General features: G+C 37.3%; 1 protein-coding gene across 1 annotated transcript in view; it reads left to right on the top strand.

The window, feature by feature from the left end:
- The window catches only part of LOC150103738 (rab9 effector protein with kelch motifs-like), a 75,113-nt gene that overhangs the window by 42,744 nt on the left and 17,594 nt on the right, over positions 1 to 14,775 (top strand). The window contains exons 3-4 of the mRNA XM_090396517.1: positions 124 to 446; positions 13,327 to 13,482. Coding sequence (XP_090252643.1) covers positions 124 to 446; positions 13,327 to 13,482 — 479 coding nt within the window. The remainder of the gene's footprint in view (positions 1 to 123; positions 447 to 13,326; positions 13,483 to 14,775) is intronic.

The following is a 14,775-nucleotide window of genomic DNA, read 5'->3' as shown; positions in this document are numbered from 1 at the left end:
TTAACAGTTATGTTAATAATTTACTTTGTATTATCATAGCGTCCTATTTTTTTTACTAATATATATATACACATAAAAATGTGAATGCCCCTGTGTAAACATAACTTTTTGTTTGTGTTTTAGTAATGTTCATATGTTCAACACAGAAGATAAAACATGGGCCATATTTCAAACTTCAGGTAATCCACCGTCTTCAAGACATGGTCATGTAATGGTTTCTATTGAAAATTCTCTGTATCTGCATGGTGGGATGAATGACGAAAGATTTTTTGATGACTTATTTGTGCTCAATATACCTAGTGCTAAGTGGATACAAATATCACCAACTGCCACAAGTCCATCTGCACGTGCCTATCACAGAGGTGTTGCAGTGAGAGATGAAATTTACATATTTGGAGGACTAGATGCATTAGGTGCCCTTGATGAATTGTATAGCTTTGATACAGGTGAGATGCTAATCAATTCTGGTCATATAACGAAGGTAGAGTTGCAATTATAGAAACTTTTTCACATGGTTAGAAAGTATATCATACTAGACAAGAGATTAATTCTTGTTTAATCCTTTACCCAAGCATAAGCAAACAAAAGTTTGTGTGTGCAGTGTTCTTTGAAACCAGGATACTTGTATATATAGAGGTTGTTGACTTTATAATGGTTGCCTTTGTATCTTAGAATGCTAGGATGTGTATATTGCTGTGCATTATAAGAATGGTCACTACCCTGGCTAGTTTCAACCTTTATTACGGTCTCATCAGTGGAAGCTAGACTTGTGGAGAAACTGAAAGCTAAGTCATGTTTTCTAAAGGATTATACAGAAACATATTGAGGTTGCATTGTTGTCTCAACTAACTTTAGTTTGCTTATGCTTGTGCCAAGGATTAAAACAAGAATGTAATTTCTTGTCTAATGTATAGTTGCACTTTTTAACTCTTTTGTTAAATAAACCAAGCCATAGTTACTGATGTTGGACCAACATACTCCTAGAATATGTTAGTAAATATATCTTTATGGAACTCATAACTTTGTGCCCTTACTGAATCATCTCTTGCTGGTAATAATATAAACAAAACTAAGACTATCTTATTTTCTCTTCAAGAAAAATGTATTAATATTTTTCTTGACAAGCTAGAGGTAGTATTTGTTGGCAAATGCATTATGAGAAGGCTATTCTAGAGGACAGAGGTAGATGGAATAAACACGGAAGAAGAGAAGTAGGTGTGATGTGTTTACAGTTGCACTGAAAAGGGATGTTAGGCAGTTGCTGCTCTTGTTTTAGCAGGCCCAACAAAGTGGAAGGATGATGTTTACAAGTTCACTGGAGCAGTCATTGAAAGTACTTGTAGAAGACATAGAACTAAAAAAACGCATCTGTGAGACAGATGTTGAAGTGCATCTGTTAGGGAGTAGTCATCTACTAGCTGAATTACTCTCATTTTAGGGAAATTTTAGGTGCACCACCCCAGTTGCATGGATAGTTTTCTGAGGATGGGTGGATTTGTATAGGATTAGTCGCTGGATTGGTGTAAAATAGCATCTTAGGTAGAGAGAATGCCTCATTTTTATAGATGCTGAAAAAAGCTATTGATGTGTTTATGGCAGAAGATGCTGGAGTGAAATGTCAATCAAAGGAGAAAGTGTAAGGAAAGGTGAGCTGAGACCACTTTTGCAGGAAAAAAGTAGGACTGACTTTTGGTGACATTGAATCAGTGTTGGGTTGTCTGAGAACTACATAATTTGTCAAAAGAATATGATAAATGGAGTGTTCTGTTCTTGGAAAAGCTGTGAATAGGATCAACAATGGTGGAGAGTAGGTCGTTTATCTAGTAGGTGATAGAATGGAGCTGTGAGGCATGCCTACATTTGTAGAAAAGCTTGAAGAGATGATGCCATCTAACATGATGCACACGAAAGACCAGAGAGAAAGCTGGCTGCTCAATATTTTGTGTTGAGCCCATACATGATAGGTACTAATGTACTGTAATACGTTAGTGCCGTGTATGGATATTTGGTTGGGAAAGGAGAAACTTGTTTACATTTGATTTAAAAGCATGTATATTGTATTCCTTGGAAAGCGCATAAAGGAAAAGGGTTCCACAATACAGCAGTAGCAGGGATGAAGGAGGAAAAGAAACTTGTCTGTGTGTTTCAGAGTACTGAGAAGGAATGTTGGGCAGTAGCTACACATGTTCCAATGGACTTAGTAAAGTGGGGGAATTATTGATGCTATTTCATATGAACATTTACCATGGAAAAAGTTATTGAATACCGATATTGCAGAAATGAAACACCTGTGTGGAAGTGGGAGAAATGAGTTGGTAAGAGATGGGTTATTAATCAATCTAATTGCCCTCCTTTGTACTGAGTATTTCTTTTCCTCCTTTTTAGAGCCCACTCCAAATGTGAGAGCAGTATTCAATAGCTGAGCAGATTTATGATTTGTATAAGGTTAACAGCTATTCAGAGGTGAAGTAACTTTTTGAGCATAAAAGAAATCCCAGTTTTTTAAAAAATGAGGAAGCAATGGTGGTTGTGATGTGTTTATGCCAGGAGAGGCTTAATGTCAGGATGATGTTAAGAAGAGAAATTTTGTCTTGTCTGGAAATTTTTGTGTTGGCATAGGTAATACTAAGAGAAAATGGTTCTTTTTTTTGGGGGGGGGGAGAAAGGGCAGAACTGAGTTTTCCTAGCATTGAAATTGATGAGATTATCTGAACCCCATTGGAGGATGGCTTGAAGATAAGAATTGAGGGCAGTAGTGGTTGAGGTGATTTGTGTAGAGTAAGGTTTATCAAATGAAAGATAGGAGTGCAATGTGTTGTCAACTGCAAACCTGTGTATTGGGTTGGAGGTCAACTGAAGTGGGTTCTTGATATAAAGAAGAAAGAGGGCTGGTGAGAGAACAGAACCTTGTGGAACCCTGGTATTCGTTGAATGGTGAGAGGATAAGGAACCATCCACCATTACACATAATGTGCATCCAGACAGAAAGCTGGCAATCCAACTGTAGACGTCCTGGGACAGATCAAATGATGGGAGTTTGCTTAGTAAGCCTTTGTGGCAGACCAGTCAAAAGCTTTGGAGATTTCAAGTGAAATCACTTGAAATTCACCAAACTTCGTCATAGCATTTGTCCAGAGATGGGTGATATATGTAAGTAGATCTCCTGTTGATCAGCAGTGATGGGAATCCATACTGTCATTTATTAACTGGGTGCCTTCAAGGTAGTGTAGGAGTTAGTAATTGATGGATTTCTCCATTACTTTAGACAGGACTAAGGTAAGTGAGATAGGATGGTAGTTGGATGGCAGGGATTTGTCACCTTTCTTGGGAATGGGTTGAACATAGGCCAATTTTCAAGCTGTGGCAACATAGAATAGTAGTCAGTTCTGTTGCACAAATCACCAGAATCAAATCAAAAAGTGCATAAATCACATATCCAATTACAGAAGATTGCTGGTAGCCTGAAAGAAGGCAGTTTGCTAAGCAAACTATTGATGTCAGACATGATCAAAAGCCCTAGAAATGTCATGAGTGACAGCAGATGTTTTCCAAAAATTTGCATGGTCTAGATCCACAGCAATCTCTTAGCCTACATCACCAACCACTGGATACATACCATGCAAAGTTTTGGAAAACATCTGCTGTCACTCATGACATTTCTAGGGCTTTTGATCATATCTGACATCAATAGCTTGCTTAGCAAACTGCCTTCTTTCAGGCTTACCAGCAATCTTACTATAGCGGAGTCTACTAGTAGCCCTCTAGGTGATTGTGAAGTTGACTGTTGATAACTTTCTTCATTATAAATTATATACTTGGTTTAATCCATTATCCAAGTGTAAGCAAACAAAGGTTGCACCTGAAGTATCTTTCAGGACTGGGGCAAGTTGTGGCAAAGGTAGTATGACTTCACATCACTTGCCTTAGTATCCCATAATGCAAAGCAGTTGGTAATTGGGCAGCAGGCTTTTATTTCCATTTTTTGGAATAAGGATTGCTTCCATAATGTTTTGATAAATGCCTGCTGAACATAGCTTGATGTTAACTAGAGTATGACATTTGAGTGCATTTGGAGGCATGTCATTAGGATGAGAACGCTTTTTTTTTTAGTATCCAAGTTATTAGGCATTATTACGTCTTTTTTTTCAAAAAAAGCCACAGGAAACATATGCTGCTCAGTTACTAGCATGGTAGGAGGTGATTTGCATTAATCATCAGTGCATTAATCATAGTTGGAGTTAAATAGTAATGCCTGGAGATCAGCTTTATTTTTGAGTACTATAACAGTGCTGCTATCTGGGTGAGCGAGGTGGATGTGTTTATGATCATGAGTCATATCCAAATGGCCTTTGCTAAATAGCTTCCATTCGGACAGGAAGTGAGTTTTTCTACTACTTGTGTTTATAAAGTTGAATTTGTATTTGCTGATTTTTTGATATTTGATATTTTGAAAGTGGATGAGAATTTTGGGGGATGAAGACATTCTTGCTAGTGAGGATTATTTCTTTGACTTTCTCTGTAGGTGTTTGGGTCAGAAGAGTGGAAGCGATGGGAAGAATGGTAGTTTTGGAGGTTATCCTACTTACTACTTTTGTACTGCCAGAGGCCATGAGGTTGGGAGTGCTTATAGGTAGAGCATTCTATGAGTGGTAATTTGCACAAGATTGTGATCCAAGTTGCCAATAGAAGTGATCTCTGTGGTACATAAGGATAACTAGTTTAAAAAAAAAAAAAAATTCAGTGGCATTAAGAGAATGGAGAATATTGTCCAGAATTTAGGTAGGTAGATGTATGATTTGCTTTAGATCATTGTTAATAGCAAAAGAAAATGCATCACATTGTGGATATTAAGGTTGCCTAGGAAGATAACTATTTGGTTGGTGAGTAGGACATTTCTCACCTCAGTAATGTTTGAGTATGAACATTACTCAAACAGGATTATGTTGGTCAAGCTTCATGAAGAGTCAGAGTGGTCAGTGGTAAATACAGCAGCTGAGCATTACTGAATGAGGCAAGAAAACTTTGAGCCAGAGGTTAAAAGCAAGGGATTCTATAGTTGGCATTCTCTGGCAGGCAATATCAGATTGTACAAAGATACAGGTGATATTTTTGGCAAAGTCTCCTTGCCAAAAATATGATAAATTACTGATTTATAATTACCTAGCCATTCTCTTTGAAACAGAAGGTATATGAAAGCTAATTAATGGATAATTAATTTTATATCTTACTAATTCAATCAATGGTTCTTCATTTTTTGGAAATAGAAGTGTATCCAAAATGTTTTCGCATCTTTAAAAAAAAAACAGTGCTTCTACTGCACAGCTGATTGAATCATCAGCAAATGCTATTTTTATTATCATATCTCTGATATGTATCCTTGATAGGTGTGTGTGCGTGGTGGTGGGGGGTCCGTGTACAGGATACTCGAGTAGTACATCATCAAATGCCTGATGTGTACTCTGAGGGGGGGACCTTCTCCCATTCAAGGGTGCATTTTACTGCTGGGCACTCATACCCAGCAGTAAAATGGTTCTGCAGGCTGGCTATTGGTTAGTGCACAGGACCAAACCAGTTAGTAACGAATCTAGAGGCTTTCCGATCAGCTGGTGTCAAATCCTGCAGTCACGTATTTTGCCAGTTCATGATTGGAGGAAGACCAAATACAGTGGCTGTAAGGGAAACTGTCAAGGCCATGTATGAACAGGAGACCGAGTTCCCTTTGTGTGGGCAGCATATTTGTGAGTCTGTCACCTCTCACTGCATGCCCCATGTCCTTTTTACCTCCTCATTACTGCATACAATCGATCACAACCCAAAGAAATGCGATTTTACTGTGGATCACAAAAATTCTCCCACAAAAAAATCCAAACAAAAAGAAACCATAAAAAACATGACCCCACACACACATACACACAAAAAAACATTAATTCTTACCAAAAAAAGTTTCCACATCCACTTCAACATCCCTGGCCTAAACACAATATAAATGATGTGCACCACCACCTACAGTCATCTAAACCAGAATTACTATTCCTATCAGGACCCCAACTGTCCACCTCAATCACCCAAACTACACATGCAGTTCTTTCTGCCACAAGAGCAACACTTATTCATTCATCAGAACTGTCATGCCATGCCAGGGATTGCAAAACATCTTGAATCTCCACTGTTTGATCTACTTTGGCTCATAATTTCTCTAACAAATCAACTTGCCCTTTCTATTGTCCTCCAAAGCAAGGGCAACCTTGTAGACTTCAGTGCCACCAAAACTTAGTCCTGTCTGATTTCTTGCAAGAAAGAGCTTGCTCCCCCTCTCCCACCTTCTCAGTAATACTGAAATATCCAAACATGATCAGATTTCCTGTCAACTATAGCTTTTGCAGCACCCAAAAAATCTTGGTGTACTTACTTTTTTGCACAAGATACTACACTCATGAGCAGTTGAATTAGAGATACCTGCCTAGTAGCCGGTTGCATCCCCTTTCTCCTTGATGACAGCGGTGATGCAGTGTGGCACGGACTCCACAAGGCACCAGAAACGTTGGGGAGCCAAACTGATCCATGACCGCTGCACAGCCTCCCACAATGCACGGAGATTGATCAGAGCAGGGTCCAGGGCACGTATATATCTCTTAACAGCATCCCAGATGTATTCAATAGGATTGAGGTCAGGGGGCCAGCCAAGCATCCTCATGTCCGTAGAGTGTTCATCTGCCCACAATTCGGGAGCGGTGGCCCGGTGTATTGTCTTGCTGTGGGTGCAGGTCTCCTGCAGGGTGCTGTAGGTGCAGAAATGGGTGCACATGATCTGACAGCAGATTCCTGTATAGTTCGCTGGTGAGGGACGATGGTAGATGTACCAGGGGATCCATTTCACCCCACGTAAAGTCCCCATACAAGGATACCACCACTACCAGCCTGAACTGTACCCTGCTGGCACAAGGGATCCAGTGCTTCATGTGCTTGGCGACACACTCGTACCCTGCCATCGGCATGTAACAACGTGTACCTCGACTCATCAATCCAGGTGACCTTTTTCCATGCGTCGAGGGTCCAGTGGTGGTGTTCCTGCACCCATGCTAATCGTTGTCTTGTGACGTGCTGTGAGCAGAGGTACCCTAGTCGGGCAGTGGCTTCTGTATCCCATAGCGAGGAGATGGTTCTGGATGGTGTGGCTGCTCACATGTCGTTGTTGTCCAGCATTGAATTGGCAAGTGATCTGCGACACTGTGGCCTGTCTATCTGCTGTTACCATCTGAGCTAGCTGATGGCATCCCGTCATTGACACGTTGTACACCACGGAGTTTTCCTTGGCGGCTGTGGTTTTACCCGATTCCGTGCACTCGCGGTACACTCTTGTGCAGGCACTGGGCTTTTCACGGGCGTTGGCCTGTGAAAAGCCCAGTGCCTGCACGACTTCAGAGATGGAATGCCCCATACGTCTGGCTCCGACTATCTGGCTGCGATAGAATTTGCTGAGATCTCGAGTCTTCCCCATTCTGTGCTCGACTATTACTCAGACGGTCAGTACAAGGTCTGATGACATCCCCGTTATGTGCCACTTGGCACTATTCCATTCGCCGGGGCGACCACAGCACCATTTTGCCAATACGACAGGTATCCCTAATTCAACTGCTCATGAGTGTATTTCACACCTTCATAGCTGCTACTTCTGTACAGATCCCAAATTCACCCAACCATGGATATTGCTTCCATATCTAAGATTACTTGATTCTATCCAGAAGCGAGCAGTCAAACTAATTAATGATACTTCTTTTGCATATTTACTTCAATTCCTCTCTCAGATATTATTTCTGCCTTGTGCCTTTTCTGAAGATACTTTCATGGATAGTGCTCTGCTGAATTGGCCACTATCATTTCTCCAAAATCATTAGAACAAGAACCATTGCTAACCAGTACCCTTTTATAGTCCCACTTAAAACTTGCTGAACTAACTTCACTGCCTCCTCTTTCACTCCATCTACTTCTGTTCTTTGGAACAGTCTCCACTCTGCCTTCCCCTCAGCTGTTCAAACAAAATGTGGAACTGATTCCTCCTTTCTTCTTTTTCTCTTGCCCCCCCCCCCACACACACACACAGCACTAATGTGCATATAGGGCTTGTGGCCTTTCTTGTGTTGGATCAGATATTAAAAAACAGGTTTTAATAACTTTCAAAATATGAGAAATATAAGTACTTTCAAGGGTGCTAACCATGCCAGGGTAAAAATGTCTGAGCAGAACTAACTAATCAAAGGTGGTATGGTATTTAATAATAAGTTAGCAGGAAATAGTCCTAGAGGAAGTACTTGATTGGGCAAATTGAAAAGCACAGTGTAAGATCTGATAACATTGGAATCCTGACAAATATACTGCTGTTCTAAAGGAAATTGACTGTTGCAAAGCATTCACTATAATAAACTATTCATGTAGCCTGCATTTATAATAATGACAATCAACTATATAAGACATATAATTTTAAATATTCTTGAAATTAATGAAGTTTGTCTTATGATGCTAGTTTTCTTGTATAATGTAACCTGTGGAGTATCCATAACTATAGAATAACACGTAAAAATAAATTTATCATGCAAATATTTCATCTTGTGTATCATAAGACATCATCAGTACAATTATCGAACAAAACAATAGGAACTGAATTAGAAAACAGTTGACTTCATGCTTATATTGGAATCCCTCTAGGTATACATTTGTGCATTAATGGATTAAAATTATTGGACTGAAAATAATCAAAATTAGTTAAAAATATTAGAGATACAGTTTATTTAATACAATTGAGGATAACAATTTCTCATGCTTTTAGAATAGTGAGGCAGCCATTACAATTGAGATTAGGTCAATGAAGTAGGGCTTCAGCACTTTCTTTGTATGAACATTCATGTTTATACAAAGAAAGTGCTGAAGCTTAGTGCTATGCAGCAGCTTAGTGTTTTGCTATTCGATCCTGTGGTTATGTTTTCAATTCTATGTTGTGCCAGGCCAGATTTGTGTGGTTTGATAAGACAGATGTGGTCTTCATGTTCAGAGATACATTTATTTACAGATCCTCCTATTTGTCTATAATAAGACAAGTTGCATGAACATTGTACAGGCAGTCCTCGGTTTACACCTCGCTTACGTTCCTGAAAAAACGGGCGTAAAACGAACCCAATTTTAATGGAAGGTACAAAGTTATGTTCCATGCAGTCAAAAAATATGCACATAAAGTATGTGTAACATTATTATATTTAAAGCTTTCATAATACATATATTTGTTAAAATAAAATTATTAATAACAAAAACAAAACAAAATTATATACAAAATATATGAAACTTCGAAAAGATATTACATATTTCAATGTTGAAATTTCTGGTTTTGGATCACCTGCATTTTTTTTTTTTTTTAAAGTATCCAGTGTTAACTGCCTAGATTTTCTTTTTCTTTCTTTCAGTGTAAGGTCGAATAGATACGATTACACTCCTTTTTACGTTCGCACTATGTTCCCAATCGTGGTCCATTGCACAGAGTTCATCAGCCAATGTCTCTATGCTTTCAAGGATGCACTGTAAATCAGCCATTTTTATATCTCTCCGAGGACTTTCTTCGTTTTCTTTTTTCCTCCTTTGGATGTTGACTTAATTGTTCGGCTAATTCTTTTAAGTCTTCATTGGAAAGTGGTTTATTCATGGCTCTCTAAGACTTCTGTCACATCTTCAGCTGTAATATCATCCAATCTTGCGCAAGCTTGGTAACGTCTTCAATAATATTCTTCTCTTGCCCTAATTCATCGAAGTCATGCATAAATGCTGGAAGAAGTTTTTGCCATGCTCCTTTTAAACACTTTGCCGGCACTTTGTTCCAACTGCCTTGATGTTGTTAATACCCTTCAAAATATTGAATGACCGCCTATAATGTTTAATAGTTTTTCCTGAAGTGTCCAAGACACTTGCCATTTCCAGAAATGTTATACGGAGGTAATAGGCTTTGAAGATTGATATAATCCCCTGATCCATCAGTTGCAAAAGCGATGTGTTTGGGGGCATGTAAACAACCTTGACATCCAATGGTGTTCTTACTTCAGCAAGGTTTTGAGGATGTCCAGGGGGCATTATCTAAGAGAAGCAATGCCTTGGCTGGCAAATCATTTTCTTTACAGAAGTGAAGCCAGTAGAACAAAGATAACTTGTGTACCAATCTATAAAAACGTCTTGTGTAACCCAAGCTTTCTTGTTCCATTTCCAATAGACTGGCAGCATGGCTTTTAGACCCTTGAAGGTACGTGGTGTCTGTGAATGGTACACCAACATTGGTTTAAACTTCAAAGTTTTGTTGGGTGCAAAAAACATTTGCACCCAACAAAAGCATAAGTCTATCTTTTGCATCTTTAAAACCTGAAGTAAAACGTTCTTCACAGGAAATGAAGATGCGTGATGGCATTTTTTTCCAGTAGAGCCAATCTCATCAACATCAAAAATCAGGAGGATAACTTCCTTATTCTACAGTCTTTAAATTCTTTAGGAAAAGCAGCCGCTGCCACAACATCTGCATTTGCTGCCTCACCACATAATTTGACACTATGGCACTTATTTCGAGACTTAAATCTCCTGAACCAACCTTTGCTTTCCATAAATGTTTCTTTGCCTCCATCTGTCTTTTTAAGATCTTCAAAAATTATTTTTGCTTTCTCAGTTATAACAGCTTGAGTCAGAGGAATGTTTTTCTGATTCAAGTCATTTACCCATTATGATAATAATTTTTCCATTTTTTTATGAAGGTGAATCTACCTAAATAGAACAATTAGGTAGATTCAACAGTAAACTAGTTTTGATACATAGACATCGTAGTAGCTCAGTAAACACTCAAACACGAGTGCCTGCCAGCATCGTTTCTCAGTCAGACCACACTACTGTAAGAAAGCACGCACAGGCATCCAGCGTTATTGTGAATCGGCGTAAATTGAACCGTTGTAAACCGAGGGCTGCCTGTACTTGGTATATGCCAGGTAGCATCAGCAGTGAGTTTGTCTTTTGCAGAAGGTAGCAAGTCATGAATTTGGTTGATAGGTTTATAGGTAGCAATGAGTTAAGATTTTTTTCAGAATTTTTGTCACATGTTCAGATATGACTTTAATATATGGCATAGGAGTCAGATGGTATTATTTTAATAATTATTTTATCAAAATAATAGTAAAGAATAATATTTAAAAAAAGTCTTGAGTTGTTTTTAACAAAAATATGAGATACTCTTTAAAAGCTGCTAAAAATGACATGCAGTTTATTTATAGAAACTTTAAAACCTTATCTGCTGACCAAATGCTAATCCTAGCCTTTTTATTATGCGTGCATCCAATTATTAGATATTCACCTGAATGCAGAATGAACAAAGATGGTTTGGGAATTTGGATTTTGCTGACTAAATTGTATTCTGTACTGGCTTAAACCAAAGCAGAATGATAGTACAACATGAAAGGTCATGTCAGCTGAGACATAGCTCAATTAAACAAGATTCCCACTGATTTTCATCAGGAAACCAGAGCAGAAAATGAAAAGTTAGCTCTACTGGAACAAAGTGAAATTCAATGTTAGCAGAATTCAAGGCAGTTACCAGTACTGTAAGAAGTATAACCAGACAGAATGAGAATTTGCAAAACAATTAGTTAGGTCAAGGTAATTGACATTACTAAAACAGATAAAACATGTGATTCTTTTATACAATAACTACAAGATAATTTATTCAGGCAGTAGTGATCAAAGGAAGGAGAAATTACAGTATTCTGCAATGAACGTGAAATAATCTTGAATGGCAGGCAGTTTCAAGTAGTAATGTGGGCAAACTTCATAATGGAGAATTGAACAAGGAGACGTATTTGTGCTTATAGTCCTGCATAAAGTTCTTCTAAGGATGTGGAGAAATTTTTGGAGTTGTTAGAGAAGGCAGATGATAAAGTAAAGAGTTAGGTTAACTAAACAGCAGAGTAAGAAATGAATACTATATGTGTAGTAACATTTGAAAACAATTTGGAAAAAAATAGTAACATTTGAAAAAAAAGAGTAAAGCTAATAATAATAGCAAGTACCTGCTAGATTTCTGTTCAGGACCAGGATTTGTTGCCTTAACACCAGTGCTTTTTTTCTGGCAGTATGCAACGGGATGCAGTACCGTTGTTAAGTTTTTAAAAATTTGCGATTTATTGACAGCAAAATGTATTATAAATATTCCGGTAGGTGGTACTGTGTTCACGAATTGAATTTTCAGTTTTAATTACTCATAAGTTGGTACCCTGCTTTCCTCTTTCATAGGTTGGTACGTAACCGGAAACAGGAAGTTGTGTTCACTTCCGATTGCTTCCAATATCGGTTTATGAAATCTATATTCACTCTGCAATAGGCAGGTGTTCACGTGGGTTATGAATTAATCTAAGTTAAATCAGTGCAATCATTGTTCACAATGAGTAAAATAAGTAGTTACTTTATGCCAATGAGAAAAAAAAGTAAGGCTGAAAAAGCAGAAATTGTTGAATCTACTTGTGATCCTGTAAAACAAATCTAGCACCGAAAATACACTTGGTGAAAAGGATCACGAAACCAAGACGAAGATCCATGTGGTCAAAAGGAAACAGCTTCTGATAATGATTGGCCTGAATGTTGGAGTGGATGTATGTCAAGAATAAAATGTTGGGCTGCAAAGGGTGTTGTGATGTCGGAAGTCTTGTTTTCGATAAACACATGGAACAAAAATTTCAGTGGGGTGGTCAAATGGTAAAATTAGTCATTGGGGAGAATCTCGCAAACGACAGTTAATGTCATTAAGAAAAAAGATTTGTGATCATAAAGGAGAGTACAGTGCAGAAAGCGAGACGACGAGGGTATATCGGAGGATATGTTAAAAGTGTGGAAGTTGCTGTAATAACATCTTCGTGGTGAGTACCAGCACCTTTTTTTTCCAGAAAAAAAGCACGGCTTAGCACCATATTCCAACATAAAAACATGCACAAATTTACATGGAGAGAAGATGCAAGAAATAAATTTTCATTGATTGTCATTATTTTTAATAATTTTTATTTTATATCATCTTTAGTAATTTTCCTAGATTAACTTGTAATTTTCAATCAGATGCAGTGAACATTACTCAGTTTTGAGGTGGTTTGTTTTATTTTTATTGAACGTTTAGTATCTGCATTTCTATTACATTAAAATAAAAATACAGATGTTTTAATTTTGTTTATTAAATTTTAAAATATGATTGTTAACATTTTAAAATTTCATTAAATTCTTAAATAATATAGACAGTTTACACATAGCATGGCTATATTTTATTTATTTTAGTTAATCAGATATGGACAAAGCATGATACTGAAATTGCACCTTCTCCACGGTTTGATTTTGCAATGTGTGTAATAGAGATGGGTGAAAAGCCAAGTGCTTCAACATGCAAATTGGATAGTGATCACTCATCTTCAGAATCTTCACTTTTAACCAAAGGTTTGTGGTCTCTCTATGTACTACTTTTTTTAACCCCTTCAAACTTTCTTCTGATATGAGAACTATATTAAATATTACTAAATACAATTTAAAACAATCCCAGATACTAATGAATGATTGAAATTTTGAAATGTAATACCTTCATCTTGCACATGGGTTAAAAGTTGTAAAATGTTGAGAACAAAGATCTTGTTAGCATTGAATTAATAAATATAGATTATAATTTTCATGAGAAAATACAGTTACTCATTGCTGTATCAAACCTAGGCTCATTTTATTAACTTTTCATTGTCTGTGCTGGGTAGCATGTGAGTAAATTCACACTATGCATTAAGAGCAATAATATATGTATTGGTGATCAAAGATTAATTTTCAAGAGGGCAAAAAAACTGGCTGGTAATAATTTCTTTTACTTTAGATTGAATTGAACAATAGGCAACTTCCCCTACTTTATATTATATAAAAAATTTATTTTAACACTAGTTTAGAAAACTTATCTTAAAAACTCAGACATCATTAATATTTATTACTTTCCTAGGTACTAAAGTACCAGAATGACATAATAGGCATGAGTGAAACAAAGAAGACAAAAACAAGTAATCTTTCTAAGCAGAATATACAAAATATTATATTCAGGATGACAATCAGTGGAAAGGAGTAGCTATAGTATTCAACACTAAATATGAGGACAATCTTGTTGAATGGCAGGCAGTATTAAGTAAAGTGCTTACAATGAGACCTATTTGTGTCCATGGTCTAACAGAAGGTTCTACTAAGGAAGAAATGGAAGAATTTTTCAAGACATTAGAGAAGGAAGTTGACACAATAAAAAAGGAAAAGTTGATTCTTTGTTAGAGATCTAAACAGCAGAGTAGGAAAATTTGGGAAAATTTAGAGAAAAGAGCAAAGCTAATAATAATTGGTAAGTGCCTTCTGGATTTATATGCCAGACATGAACTAGTTATTACTAACAACATATTCCAACATAAAAACATGCACAAATTCACATGGAGAAAATATGCAAGAAATAAGAAAGGTCTCATTGATTATAGTTGATAGCGATGTTTTCCCACTGGTTCATGACAACACTATACAGAGGATTTAAAAGTGTCATCTTTAGTAGCAGATGTCATATGTGTTGCTCAGCTAAAAATGTCTTTCGTTATGGCACTGATGTGTATGAGAAAAATGGCAACCACGACATTGATGTTGATTCGATATCGATGTGCAGAATTTAGTGCAATGTAGCATGTGTTTAATGTATTTGTTCTGAGAGTGAATGGTTTATGGTAT

This window comes from Typopeltis vanoorti, chromosome 8, assembly GCF_054136105.1.
Source record: "Typopeltis vanoorti isolate ZY-2024b chromosome 8, IOZ_Tvanoo_1.0, whole genome shotgun sequence".
NCBI classification, from domain to species: Eukaryota; Metazoa; Arthropoda; class Arachnida; order Uropygi; family Thelyphonidae; genus Typopeltis; species Typopeltis vanoorti.
This window is presented reverse-complemented; position numbering and strand designations above follow the sequence as displayed.